The 14,145-nt window shown below is 47.0% G+C and overlaps 1 protein-coding gene across 1 annotated transcript in view; it reads right to left on the bottom strand.

Moving 5' to 3' along the window:
• The window catches only part of DNAH2 (dynein axonemal heavy chain 2), a 94,689-nt gene that overhangs the window by 56,260 nt on the left and 24,284 nt on the right, over positions 1-14,145 (bottom strand). Inside the window, exons 12-19 of the mRNA XM_036838348.1 lie at positions 4,958-5,104; positions 4,000-4,156; positions 3,509-3,748; positions 3,026-3,214; positions 2,682-2,829; positions 2,006-2,198; positions 451-651; positions 199-355 (exon numbers count right to left, since the gene is read on the bottom strand). Of these exons, the coding sequence (XP_036694243.1) occupies positions 199-355; positions 451-651; positions 2,006-2,198; positions 2,682-2,829; positions 3,026-3,214; positions 3,509-3,748; positions 4,000-4,156; positions 4,958-5,104 (1,432 nt within the window). The remainder of the gene's footprint in view (positions 1-198; positions 356-450; positions 652-2,005; positions 2,199-2,681; positions 2,830-3,025; positions 3,215-3,508; positions 3,749-3,999; positions 4,157-4,957; positions 5,105-14,145) is intronic.

Below are 14,145 nucleotides of genomic sequence, written 5' to 3'. Positions count from 1 at the left end.
TCAGGGTGACCCGAAAGATCATTCAAGTTAGCTTTGGCTCTCAGAGGCTTTGGGGCCTTGTGCCTTCTCCCCCGCTCACTTCTCAGCTCTCCCTCCTGACAGCCGAGGGTCTCCGACATGGGGCGTCAGTGTCCCCCGCAACCTGGGGCTGGAATGGGCCGGGCTCGGGTGGGTGGGCCGCGCGTCTTAGGAACTCACGCTGTCCTGAACTGGCACCTCGTACTTCTCGAGGATGGTGAATTGCTCGTGTATGGGAGGGATCTGGGTCTCCAAGTTGGGCATATCGTGCTGCAGGGTCTCCATGAGTTGCAAACTGACCCCCAGTTCCTCCAGCGTCTGGGGAGGGTGGCTGATTCTGCAGCGTGGGCGAAGAGAGTGTGGGCGGGCGGGCGGGAAGGCCGGGCCTACCCTCCCCCCTGCGCAGCCTGAGCCCACGTCCACCAGCCGTACTTCTCCGCGTTCTCCTGCAGGTAGGTGTGCAGCTCCAGGAGGCGCCTGGCCGCCATCTCCTTGAGCAGGGTCGTGAACTTGTTCTGCCACTCATTGCAGTGCTGCACCAGCGAGAACTTGAGGTGCGAGCAGTCCAGCAACACAAACTGGATGTTGAGGACCGTCTCCTCCTTCTGCACGTTATTAGCCACCTCCGTGTAGCTGAAAAGGCCCACATCCCCGCTAGGACGTCTTTTTCTTTGCAGACGTGCCGGATGCCCTGCCTGGGTGATATTTTCCTCCCAGCCAGCAGCGCTAAAGCATTCTTCTGCCCCCGGGTGTCTCCCACTTCAACCCGTCCCCCAGCAGGTGGCTGTGATCATGGCATTTTCCCAACCGCTGCTTTCAGACTCCGCGGTTTGCATTCAAGGCTTTAGAGGCTCAGCGATCCGGGCTGGGTTCACACTGTGCTGCTCACTAGCTCTGTGCCGCCAGGCAGGTTATTTAACGACTCTGAACCTCAGTCTTCTCATCTGCAACCTGGTGACGGTAACAGAACCCACCCTGCGAGGCTGCTGAGAGGATTAAGTTGGCTGCTGTACATCTATCCCTCTGCTGACTTCCTTTCTGGATACTCACTATTTGGTGAACATGCTCACGTGGTCCCATCTTCGTGCTGTTGTCTCTGCCTGGAATGCCCTCCCACTGCCCATCTCTGCCTGCTGATGTCCTACCCATCCTGAAAAGCCCTGCCCCAGAGTCACTCCCTTCATCCACGTCCTCCTGACGCCCCCGGCTGAAAATTCTCTCTCCTTTCATCGAACTGCCCCGCATCTTGCATACCTGACTCACGGCGCTGATTGCATGGAAGCTTGTATAAGAACACTGAGCACATCAGCACATTAGTGCTTCAGAGTTCACACAGAGCTTCCACATATACTTAACAGTCTCACAACCTTATGAGGTCGGTAGTATAACACCTATTTCACAGGGAACTGAGGCCCAGAGAATGTGAATAACCGACCTAAGATGACATGACTAGTAAGTGGTGGAGCTGGAATTTCAACTGTCCTCAAGATGCCACGGCCACTGCTCTTTCAGCAATATTCTTATCTTCCCTACTGCACTAGAGCCCTTGGGAGGAAAAAACTTGTTCATTTCTTTTCTTTTAATTCCTCACAACCCATCATAACAATGGTGTTTTTTGAACAAATGAATGAATGAATGACTAGAGGACAAAGAGATGGGAGTTCATATCAGAATTTAAGAATCTTCTTCCATTTAACTCCCATCTGCGTTCTTAAAATGAAAGTGTTCACGTCTCTCACCTTTCAGATCCCTAGCATCTCTCCTTTCCCAGCAGGACCCTGTGGTACTCCGCACCAAAGCAGCTTTTTCCCTAAATCTTGCCCGGCTCTTATCGGATCGCTATCCCCTTGAGAAACAAAGGCCCAGAGCCCTAGGTCCGGTGCTTGTCCTCTAGTTTTCTGCCCCTCCCCCAGTCTGCAGGTCAGACCTCCCCCTGCAGTGCTCCGCCTCTTCCAGACAGACCCTCACAGCCACCTCTGCTCCTTACCGAGCAATGTCGGCGTCAAAAGAAGAGACCGGCGGGTTGAGGCGCTGGTATCGACGAATGAAAGAGTCCTTGTTGATCTCCCAGATCTCGCGGTACGTGTCCCAGGTCTTGAGGTAGTTCTGCAGCAGGGCTGCGTTGTTGGTCATGCCGCTGCTGATCTGGGCCTGGATCTTCTTGATGTCCTCATCCCGCTCTTCAAGACCCAGCAAAATGCTTCTCACTAACTTCCACCCCAACCCAAGCTGCAGCCCAGCCCCTGGCCACTGCCCTAGAACCCTCCCTCCAACAGCCCCTTCCCAAAGAAATACAGCTCAAACACGAGCATTAGAAAATGAAGGAGGAGGCCGAAAGTAAAAGAATGACTCTACTCTGTAGGATTCAGATGTCTCACCTGTTGGTGTCTAGGGCTCTTATAGCCCAGCCCCAGTCCCAAGCAAGTCCTTCCTGGTCTCCCAACCCCAAACCCCAAACCCCTTGAGCATCAGTCACCCAGTTTTGACCCCCCTCTGTGGCCCTTCTCTCTTCCCCAATCCAGCCCTTTGACCTGGGTTTTCCACCAGTCATGGAGATGACTGGCCCAGTATGTCTGGAAACAGCCCTGGTCTCTCCTCCTAGCTCTGCCAGGTCCTAAGCTTTTGCTACCCCTGCAGCTGGTGCCCTCCCACTGCCCACTCACCCACGATTGTGTAGATGGGCTCACGAAGAAACTTGCACTTGATGAGAATTTCAGGGAGGCGGCAGAAGACAGAGATGGTGGAGAAGAGCTGGTTGCCAATGTCATTGACCACACTTGCCAAGGTCTGCAGAGTGGGTGAGAACTCCACCTGTGGGAGCACAGTGGAGAGGGCTTAGCACAGGCCCGGGAGGACACAAGCTCAGGACTGGGAAGGCTGGACACCGCAGAACCAGGTCTGGAGGCTGTAGGAGAAAGTCAGGGCCTAGAGCCAAGTTTAAGGATTGACGGAAACTGGCAAATAAAGTGTGATGGTTTCGGGGTGTTGGGGGCAAAGTGGTTCCCACCTGTGCCACACCTCCCTGCATGTCATTCTTCAAAATGACAAGGACTTGGAAGAGTGGGTTGGGGGTGGTCTTTCCATCTCCATTGATGGCCTTGGACAGTTCCGACAGCGACCACTTCACATTCAGGCGCAGGGCATCCTCCATCATGCGGTCCAGCCGAATCGTGTACAGCAGCCACTGCTGCTGAATCTGGTGGGAAGAGCAGGGGGAAGAGAACCCCTCAGGGAAGACAAGGCAGGTCCTGGGAAATGAGAACCAGCCAACAGGGAGGGGAACGAGCTGGTTCAATAGAAAGACGGGACGCCGAGTCCTGAAGGAAGGAGGTTTGAAAGGCCGAGGGTTGGGTGAATCCAAGACTAGAGCAGGATGTTTGAGAAGCACGTGGGGGTTGGGGGGAGGGGAAAGACCAAGAGAAGGGTCTGATGGGACTGGGGGAGCTGAGGACCTGCCCACCCACAAAGCCCTGACCACAGGACCCCCTACCTCGGGGCCATCGTTCTTGAAGACTTCATAGGAGTTGGTCATGATGGCCACCACGTCGCGGTGCAGGGTCATCAATTTCTGCTGCACCACTGCCCGATGCTCTCTTTGGTCCTCCTCAAATTCCAGGTCCCTGTACACCCGTTTGCCACTAATGCGTACCAGCAGTGTCTCTGACATCACTTGGGCTCGCCAGCCAATGGTCAGAGTGGACGCCTTGAACTCATTCACAATCGTCTGCACCTGGAGTCAGACCCCAGCCATGGGGGAGTTTCAGCTTGGGAATAGACCCTCTGGGCCTAATTCTATCCTCCCACTGTCCTCTGGCTAGAGTTGCTGACATTAAGAAAAAAAAACTTCCCTAAGCACACTTCATTTCTTTCACACGACTCCCTGGTCTCTCCACCACTACCCATAACTCAGGTATTAATCATCCACACGCCAGCCTTTCAGTCTGCCTTGCAGACCTTTAGGGTCTAATGACCACGGCCCACCTTGCTGGCGTGTACGCGGCACTCTGTGATGAAGATGGCACTGGCCCCCTTCAAGGCCCAGTGCAGTTTCTTGAGCCCAGGGTGGATCTTCTTATCCAGGAACCGGATACGTTCTTTGAACAGGGCCTGCTCATCTGGGGACAGCATGGCAATAATCCTGCGCATAAGAGGAGACCGGTAGCTGGTAGGGAGCTATCAGCTCTGACGACCTCTCCTCCACACCAGGACACTTGGTGGAGAACTCTAGAAGTTCATGACTCTAGGCTAGAGCTTTCCAATAAAACTTTCTGCGATGACAGAAATGGTCTACCATTCGTGCTGCCTGGTACGGTAGCCACAAGCCACGCGTGGCTGTGGGGCCCTTGAAATGTGGCCTGTGCAAATGAGTAACTGAATTTTAAATTTTATTTAATCTCGATTAATTAACTTGAATAGAAATAGCCACATGCACCTAGTGGCTGCCATATTGGACCGTGCAGTTCTAGACACCCAAACAAGACTGACGGTCCCATCCCCTCGGACTTGAACTGGGCTGAGAAAGGTACCCAACCCCGAGCTAAGCCTCACTCCAGAGATGAGTACAAAGGGTGTTAAGAGGAGTGCCAGCATGGCCTTGCTTGGTTCAACGAATCTTATGTTGTTCTGGGCCCATAAACCTAACGCCATCAACTTCCTTCCTAGAGAAGTCACCCAGGCCGACAGTATATATGGTCCAGGTGCCCAGTGGGGTGGGAGGGGACGTGGTGTTTTTGCTCTCTACTCTAAAGCCAGAAGACAACACTGAAAGGGACAGGAATAATCGTAGGGCCGTATGAGAGAGCACGGGAACCTTTTTTTTTTTTTGAGATGGACAAAATGTGAAGGATGCACACTGTAGGAAATGGACAACATTGTGGGGCGGATAAGACAAAGGGGGAGCATGAAGTGGCATTCAGGAGGGCGGCAGCGTGGGCCCCACCTGTTGTAGTCCCGAGCGACGAGCAGCAGGTTTTCTCGAAGAATGCGCAGGTCCTCGGCGCGTTCAGCCACGTTCACCACGTAGTGGGGCGTCTCGAACAGCAGCCGCTCCCAGTAGTCGATCTCCACAAAGAGGATCAACAGGGACCTTGGGGAGGAAGCGAGGCAGAGCAGCTGCGGGGGCCGCCCAAGGGCGTAAACCGGAACCAGCACCCGACCAAGAGGCACGGGGCTGGGGCGCATGGAGACCCTTAAAGGTAAGCAATGAAGCAGAACCTCCGAGTAAAGAAGGCGGACTGGACACGTTAACTTTTGCTCCCCTCCCCAAATAACCAAAATAACAGTAAACAGGGGTTTCGCTTGTCTAAGGCATAAGCCCACAAATACAAGAAGACAACAACCGAAAACATCTGAAAGTGGAAAAGCAGATGGATAAGGAGGAGAAGAGGAGTCCTCAGCTGGCGCTGGAGACAGCTAGGAAGCCTCTCTAGAGGCCTGGGGACGGGTGGCTCCAAGTATCTCAGGAAAGGGGTGAAGGTGGGATTATAACAGGAAGAGCAGTTGACGGTTTAGGAAGCGGCTCTACCCATGTCCCCTCTCCTACTCTACGTAGTTAAGCAAGTTGCCCTCCCTGACCCCAGCCTAAGACTGAAGGCTTCTTGTCTCAGGAGGGAGTGTAGAGACAAACAGAGGGTCTTTGGACTGGGGAACCCCAGGCCCCGTTGAAGGAGAGAGTAATACACTGGGAGCAGGGGTGGTGAGTCACCGTGAACACACTGAATGTTAAGATCCCCGCCTCCCTTTCCTGCCCAGAAACCGGCACTCTGGCAGCTGGACCTACACCCTCCGGAGCAAAGTCTGAAAGATGGTTCTCTGTGACCTCGGACCAGCCTAAATAGAAAAGTCCCACGGATGATGACCTCTGGAGTCGCCGGGAAACAGCGCACCCGGACAAGCCTGCAGTGAGGCTCCCAGTTGAGAAGCCCCCCTTCCTGCTCAGCAGAGCTGCCGGTCAGCTTTCCAGCCCCTGTCCCTTAAATATGGACAGACAACCAAGGGTTACAGAACACTGGTCTCTGTCTTTCCTACCACAAAAGGTGGGAGTCAAAACAAACAGAAAAAAGCAACCAGAAGGGAAGGAGAGGGGACAGAGGTCGTGCAGAAAGAAGACGACCCACCCCCAAAAGAAAAACAAAACCACCTCGAACATCCTCAGAGAGAGATAAGAGACAAAAGAGCATCCATGAAACAGAAACAAGATGCTAGAAAAGGGACACCAAGAGAGCTCTTGGAAGGTAAAAATGAGAGCAGAAAATTCTTAAATCAAAAGAGAGATATAAATTTGACAGAAATCCCTCAGAAAGTAGAGAAAGAGACACAAAGATGGAAGGCAGAGAGGACTTTGCATGAAAAAGAGAATAGAAAACTCCCTGTGAATAATTCTTTATATTGATTATATGCTGGCATGATAATATCTGGGAAATAGTGGGTTGAATATTAAAATTAATTTCACTTGTTTCTTTTTCCTTTATTAAATGCAACACCAGAAATTTTTAAACTGCGTTTGTGGCCCTCGTCCTAAGTGTCCTTTGCCACCTGACACCAAGTGACCTTCCCCTCCTCCCCACTCAGTGGCCACACCCCGGAACTGGTGTTCCGCCACCTCTGATGTAACCAAGCAGACAGCCTCTGCCCTGCTTCCAGCACATGCACTCAAGTCCTCCCAAGTTCCTGTTGTCTGAGCCCATGGGGACGTTCAGGCCGCTGACCCCTGGCCTTTCTTGCTGCCTATTTGTCCCCTTCCGCCTCCACCTCCTCCTCCGCGGACCCCGCCCACTCCCACTGCTCTCTTGCCAATTCTCACTCTTTTGCCTCATTCCTTAGTCTAAGCCACCTGGCCAAACGCCAACCCTGGCTCAATCCACTGTCCTCCCTGCCAGGCCCAGGTGAAGGTGGCCAAGCAAGGCTGGAGAAGATCACATGACCACACAGATTAGCACGCTGCACGTTCAAGGTCTCCGGTCCCAGCTGGCCTCTCCGGGCTGCATCCCTGGGGTTTCCCCAATCTGCTGTCCCTCTTGTTCTCACAGTGACCGTTTGCGAATCCTCTGCTTTCTCAAACCTGGTCTGCCCCTTGCCTCTCTGCAGAAAGCCCCACCTCCTCCATCAGAGAAATACAAAAGCCACCAGTTGAGAACTCTGTGCGCTCCCTGCTATAAAACTTAAAAACGTACCTGACTCCACACCTATGATTTCTCCCATATATAGCAGAAGAGGCTCTCCTCCCACCCAAGGCCAAGCCCTCTTCCTGGGCTCTATGTTCTGATCCGGTTTCCCCCTGCGTTCTCAGATGCCATCTTCTCCAGCTCTCCTACACCCTCAACCTACTTGTTCCTTCCCATCAACATTTAAATAAGCCAGGTTTCTAAAATCTTAAAACAAAAACAAACCCCAGCCTCCCCTCGACCCCATATCCTCCTACAGGCCTGCCCTCTGTAAAGAACACTCTGTGCCCCCTTCACAGCCTGCCTTCTGTAAAGAACCATCCTCCCCTTCCTTTCCTTTCTTCCCATTCCTCAGTCCCCTGAGAGCTGTCTCCCACCTTCCCCTCTAAATCTGCTTTCATCAAGTTCGCCCAGGACTCCTCGTGGGACTTCCTGTAGCTAAACCCTGAGGCCCTCCTCAGCCTTACCCCTCCCTGACCCCTCTGTAGATCTCCACATCCCGTGGACTCCTCTCCACCTTCCTCAGACACCCTCCCTCCCTGGCTTCTGAACTGCCGTCCTCCTCTTGTCAGCTCTGCCCTTCAGTAGAAGCAGGCTTTTCTTTCCTGGGTCCCTTGGAAACCACGTTCAGCTGGCTCTGCAGACTCAGCAAAGCATCTGCTTCCCCTGCAGCTCCCTCACATGCGGGCTCCTCAAGGTTCTGCACATCCAACACGCTGGCCCTGGGTGATCTCATCCACTGCGTGGCTTCAGCTGCTTCTCTAAGCTGAGGACTCCCAGATCTACATGGAAACGGCACCATCCCACTGCCTGAACCAGAACTGCGTGTCCTCCCTCACCCTGACTTTCCAACATCCAACCAACTACCAGCTCCTTCGGTTTTTATCATCAAAAGACAAAGTTCGGGAATTCCAATCTCTCCAAGGCAAGTGTAGCTCAAGTGCAATGGTAAATGGCAACTGAGTTTCGGCCTAAAGTTGAGCAAAAGAGCGAGTGGTCTATCTAAAAGAGCCACTGCTCCAGGGTTCCAGGCGTTTGCTGCCAAATGGGATGTGGGCCCAGTGCGACTGCATTGTCTGATTTTTCAAGAGAGGCCAGAAAGTGGGTTTTTATATAAAATCTCCTGAATTTGAAGTGTTGACAACTAATTCAACTGAAAAATAATTGTAAGTGGGGTTGCTTCTGGACTACTGGCCATGTTCTTTCCTTGACCTGGGTGATAGTGGCAAGGGTGTTTATTTTATACCTAGTTGTTAACTTGAACATGTAAGTTTTAAATAATTCTCTGTGAGTATGATACGTTTCATAATTTGAAAAAAATGTTTTTAAAAGGAAAAAACTATTTTAAACAAAGAGATTAATTGTAAAAGGGACTGGGTACAAAATTAACTTATTAAAATCAAAGTTTTCCAATATAAAAACTATAACCAGTTCAACAATATCATGGAGAAAAAGAGACCCATGATAATTAAAACAACAAAAATAAAATACCCCAAATTAACAGATTATCAAAAGATATTACTATATATTATAACGTTTCTTATTAATTGGTTAATATGTATGGAAAAAATGTCTTATGAACGAAAGAACAAAATTTAAATAAATTGAAAGAAAAAAATGTTATTCTTGAATAGAAAGACTCAGTCTTAAAGATGTTCATTCTTCTTAAGTTAACCTATACATTTAACCCAATCCTTGTTCCCAAAAAAATAGGAACAGTACTATTTTTGGAACTAAACAAAGAGATTCTAACGTTCTTATGAGAAATAGATATTTAAAATATCCAGGAAAACTCTGAAAAGGAGAGTAATGAGGACAATAATAAAAACAATTTGGTCCCTGCACATGAATAAATAAACCTACCTGAACAGAAGAGTGAATCCCAAAATAGACACAGACATACTTGGGAATTTGTTATATTATAAAGATAGCAGTTCAATAAATGAGATTGGGTCAACTGACTAGCCATCTGGGGATAGATTAAAAAAAAAAAAAAACAACTCAAGTTGCATCAGCACTTCTCTCCCTAAATCAAAATAAACTGCGAATGGATCCAAGAACCAAATGTAAAGACTAAAATCACAAAATACCAGAAGAAAATACATAATACTTAAAAATTTTTAAATCTTGAATAAAAGTCATTTGATTTTGTAAATCTATGTGGTTTCTTCTTTTTTTAAAAAAAAATGAAATTGCACTTTTTAAGCACAGAGGATAAAAGGCCCCATAACCTGACGATACTCTGATGAAACTTTACATCCTGAATATTACTGAGATGTTACTTTAAAAGAATATTAAGGTGAAGATTCCAGAATATTTTGTGTCTGTTCTACCAGGCAAGCACTAAATTGACAATATAGGAAATAATATCACATTTCAAGTTTTCCACCTCTATTGGAGAGGAATCTCCCAATGAAGGAAATTATTATCAAGTGCTCATTTGTGATACATGCTTTAAGAGATTGTGGATGAAGAAATGCTGTTTTTTCAAACCTTGAAGATCTCCACTAAAGTACGTGTTATTTTTGAAACTGTCAAAATTCTTCAAAGTGAGTAAGGCTCTCCCAAATAGGAATGAACAGTGGATTATCGGACATTTAAGGAAAGCCTCCAACACAAAAGAGAGCAGCCAAAACAAAGGGAAATTACTTTCAACCTAGAATTCCAAATCCAGCCAAATGACCAACTGGTGTAAAACAGCTGTTGTCAATCATGCAGGAACTCAAAACCGTTACCTCCCACGCACCGTTTCTAGGAAAGCTACTAAAGAATGCACTCCACCAAAAGGAGGACATAAACCAAGAAACAGGAAGACAAAGGAAATAGGCAATCAAACAAGAAAAGAGGCTCACAGAAGTCCCAGGGTGACACCTGGGTAGCAGGCCTCGAAACCAACCAGTCGGACTGAAGCAAGAGGACAGGGAGTTCCAGGAGGGATAGTGCTAAGAAAAACATGAAACCAATAACATGCTTGACAAGTCAGATAGTGAGGGAAAATATTATTCAAAGGGGTTTTATTGGTTGGTCTGGAAGAATTAATGACAGTGAATAGTGTACTTACAAAAATAGTGAGGTAATTGTTAATTGCAAAAAGAGCAAACATCACACAAGCAAGGAAAGAACCAGAACAACAGAAAATTACTTGGCTCAGCAGTAGACAATACTAACAGAGTCATATTAAGAAAAACACTGAATATCAATTTAACCAAAAATTGTGTCATAGCTATACTGGGAGGATGGAGGGGTATAAATATGTATGGGAACATTTCTAGTAGCATAAACATATTCTCGTACATTCTTCAAGCTGAAGGCCTTGAATCTGACTCTGTCAACATCTTGGCAAGCCCACTTGGGTATGTATACTATCCCACAGTGCACAAAAATGTTTCTTCATCTTCTCAACTTGACAAGATTTTTCAAAATAACTTTGAGGCAAATTACCAAATTTTAATTTGTCAGTCAACACGATGAATTTGGAAAATACCTTCCTGATGTTGAGCTGAAAACCGTGTGAGGATCTTTTTTCACAGTGATGTTAAGGCTTAGCCAGAAATTTATCAATAAGTTTCTGGAATGCAAATTTATTTTCTTTATAAATAAAATTTCTTATAAAAAAATCAGCCTGGGGAATAATTTTTGTAAAATATTTTCTGATTTGTCCTCAGACGAGTGGTCAGGCAGTAGAGGCAGGACAGGGAAGCTGGCTGGGTTTGGTGCTGACAATCCAGAATGAACTGACAGGATGGGAAAAGTGCTGTCAGAGCAGGAGAAAAGGAGGAAGAGGAAGTTCCATACGCAAAACATGGACAGACGCCAATGTCCCCTGTCCTGCTCTGGAGAAGTCCCACTACAGGACTTCCCTGGTGGCACAGTGGTTAAGAATCCGCCTGCCAGTGCAGGGGACACGGGTTCGAGCCCTGGTCCGGGAAGATGTCACATGCCGCGGAGCAACTAAGCCCGTGCGCCACAACTACTGAGCCTGCGTTCTAGAGCCCACGAGCCACAACTACTGAGCCCACATGCCACAACTACTGAAGCCTGTGCGCCTAGAGCCCGTGCTCTGCAACAAGAGAAGCCACCGCAATGAGAAGTCCGCTCACCACAACGAAGAGTAGCCCCCGCTCGCCACAACTAGAGAAAGCTTGCGTGCAGCAACGAAAACCCAATGCAGCCAAAAATAAATAAAAAAAAAAAAAAAAAAAAAAAAGAAGTCCCACTACACAGAGGAGTCTGCTACATACACAGCAATAACAGCTCTTTTCAGCCAGGGTTCAGACGACATCTGGAATATGTTTGTGTTAAGTACTCTCTGTAAGGCTGGTCTGGCTGTAAAACGTGGTAAAAGCCAATTTGGACTTCAGAGTTCAAATGTTTGGGATATAAGGTGGGATAACAAAACCCCTTGTGAGATAAAATAGGTGCTATTAGGGACTGGAAGCCTCCCAGAATTAAGGGAGAGTCAGGTAATTCTGAGGACAATCAGGACATTTGAAGAGCATGCTTATTTCAAGATCTTATCTAGACCATGAACACAAAAAAGTAAACCTGATAAAGTTATCTGCCCCTCCTTGGAGTCTTCATACGTTTTGGAAAAGCTGAAACTATCTTGGATGCCTTTACTGGTTTAATGAGCCCAAACTTTTCAAAATCCTTCCCCGTGATCATGGCTTTTTTTTTCCCCCATACATTATTTACTGGATTGAGGTAGTTTTATCATAAAGCCACAAAAATGTAAAGCAGCTTAAAACAGATCTCTCTAGACAACAACTGCCAAAGGATGGGGGTAACTCTTCTCTCTGGAAGAAGTGTTTTAGCCATTATTTGGGTTTTGGCTAAACCCAGGCCATAAATATTTGGCCCAAAGTTGTCTTGTTAAGCTCTACTGTAAAGATTATGCAAATGGTGTTTGAGATAAATATACAATGTGTCCCTCGACAAGAGATGATCACGGCAGACAGAAAAGTTGTCTCCTAAGTTTATCCTTGCTACGTGGGCACAAAGCTCAAACATCAGGTGGACACACCACTGTGGGGGGAAGGGAACAAGATGCAGGAAGCCTAGCTGAAAGCTCCCAGCACAGAATATTCAAGAACCTTATGGAAACAGTACAACTTGTAAGTCCATCAGTAGTGGGCTGATGGATTAAATTACAGTACAGCAAAATCATGGGATGCTATAAGCCATGGAAAATAATTATGTAGTTCTGTACATACAGAATGGAAAATCTCCCACACATATTGTTAACCTTAAAAAAAAAAAGCAAGTTGCAAAAATACTGTTTATAATGGGATCCTGTTTTATGTGTGCAGCGTGTATTTTTGATTACATGGTAATCATGGTTACTTCTACGGAGTGGGGCTGTGTGCTGGATTTTCAGTTTTTCCTTTATATACTTCTACATCAATCTCTTTTTTTTTTCTTTCACAGTGAGCATGCACTACTTTTGTAGTTTAAAATTTTTAATTTAAAAATTAAAAAAGATTTTAAAAATTAAAAAAAAGCAACCATATGAAATGGGCGGGGTGGAGTGATAAAAAATATACCAAATCTTTAACAGTGGTTATCTTTGGGGGAATTTTTTTCTTCCTTCTACTTTTCTGCATTCTGCAAATCTTCTAAAAGGATGAAGAATTTTATAATGGAAAAATTAAATAAATCATTTTGAGAACACTTTGAAAGTATAGAACAGTGAGGACAGTATGCTACTATTCATGTTAAAAAGTACACTTAGATAGACATACACTCTTATCCCTGGGATGTTACACAAGAAACTGGTAACCTTGACTCTTTCTTTTTTTTTTTTAATGTATTTTTAAAAATTTATTTCATTTTTTAAAAAATTTTTGGCTGACTTGGGTATTCGTTGCCGCCCGCGGGCTTTTCTCTAGCTGCGGCGAGCGGGGGTTACTCTTCGTTGTGGTGCACGGGCTTCTCATTGCAGTGGCTTCTCTTGTTGCAGAGCACGGGCTCTAGGTGCGTGGGCTTCAGTAGTTGTGGCGCACGGGCTCAGTAGTTGTGGCTCGCGGGCTCAGTAGTTGTGGCTCACAGGCTTAGTTGCTCCGCGGCATGTGTGATCTTCCTGGACCAGGGCTCGAACCCGTGTCCCCTGCATTGGCAGGTGGATTCTTAACCACTGTGCCACCAGGGAAGCCCCTGACTCTTTCTTTAGAGAGAAACAGAGTCACTGGGGAACAGCAGTGGAGGGAGATTTTTCATTCTCAGCTCTGACTTTTGAATTTTACAACGTGCATTTATTACCCCTTCTAAAAGGTGAAAATGTTTTAAAAATTAAAACTATTATATCACCTTGCAAAATTTGTTTTGAAAATACTGTGTTCACATCAAGTTTTATGAGGCAATTTTTTTGAAGGGAAAACAATGTTTCTTGATTGTTTATTTTTTGCAAGGACTTCTACATGTCATCTCGCCTCATGACCGTATCAGAAAAGGGTTTTTTAAGTAGATAAGGAAACTCAGGCTCAGAGGAATGCAGTGCTTGCCTGAGGTCACACAGCAAAACAGACCTGCTCCAGGCTTCGAACTCTAGTCTGCCTGGCACTGACGCTTATGCTTTATTCACTCTCACAGGCTGGCCCTGAGGATTAGAAAGAAGTAGCCACCAACCAGTGCTGACCTATGGCCCCTCTTTACCTCTCTCTCAACTCTTGTTTTCTTTCATACTTAAAATGTAAATAGCGATCATTGATGTTTAATAAAATTCTGTTATTTGAATACAATCGTTTAATTCATGGGAAAAGGGCAACTGGTGGGCTGTGTGTGCTCATATTCATGTGATTCCAGGCATGTCTGGGTGCCTCTCCAAACTCAGTGCCTTTGGGGGTACCCAGCTTGATGGGACAATGTGTCTTGCAGATTCAACCTCATTATGTGGTTGCAAATGTCACAGCCAGGGTAACCCTGGCCTAGTCTCCCATCTCTTCAAAATCTTATTGTTGATTCATGA

This window comes from Balaenoptera musculus, chromosome 20, assembly GCF_009873245.2.
Source record: "Balaenoptera musculus isolate JJ_BM4_2016_0621 chromosome 20, mBalMus1.pri.v3, whole genome shotgun sequence".
Classification (NCBI taxonomy): domain Eukaryota; kingdom Metazoa; phylum Chordata; class Mammalia; order Artiodactyla; family Balaenopteridae; genus Balaenoptera; species Balaenoptera musculus.
This window is presented reverse-complemented; position numbering and strand designations above follow the sequence as displayed.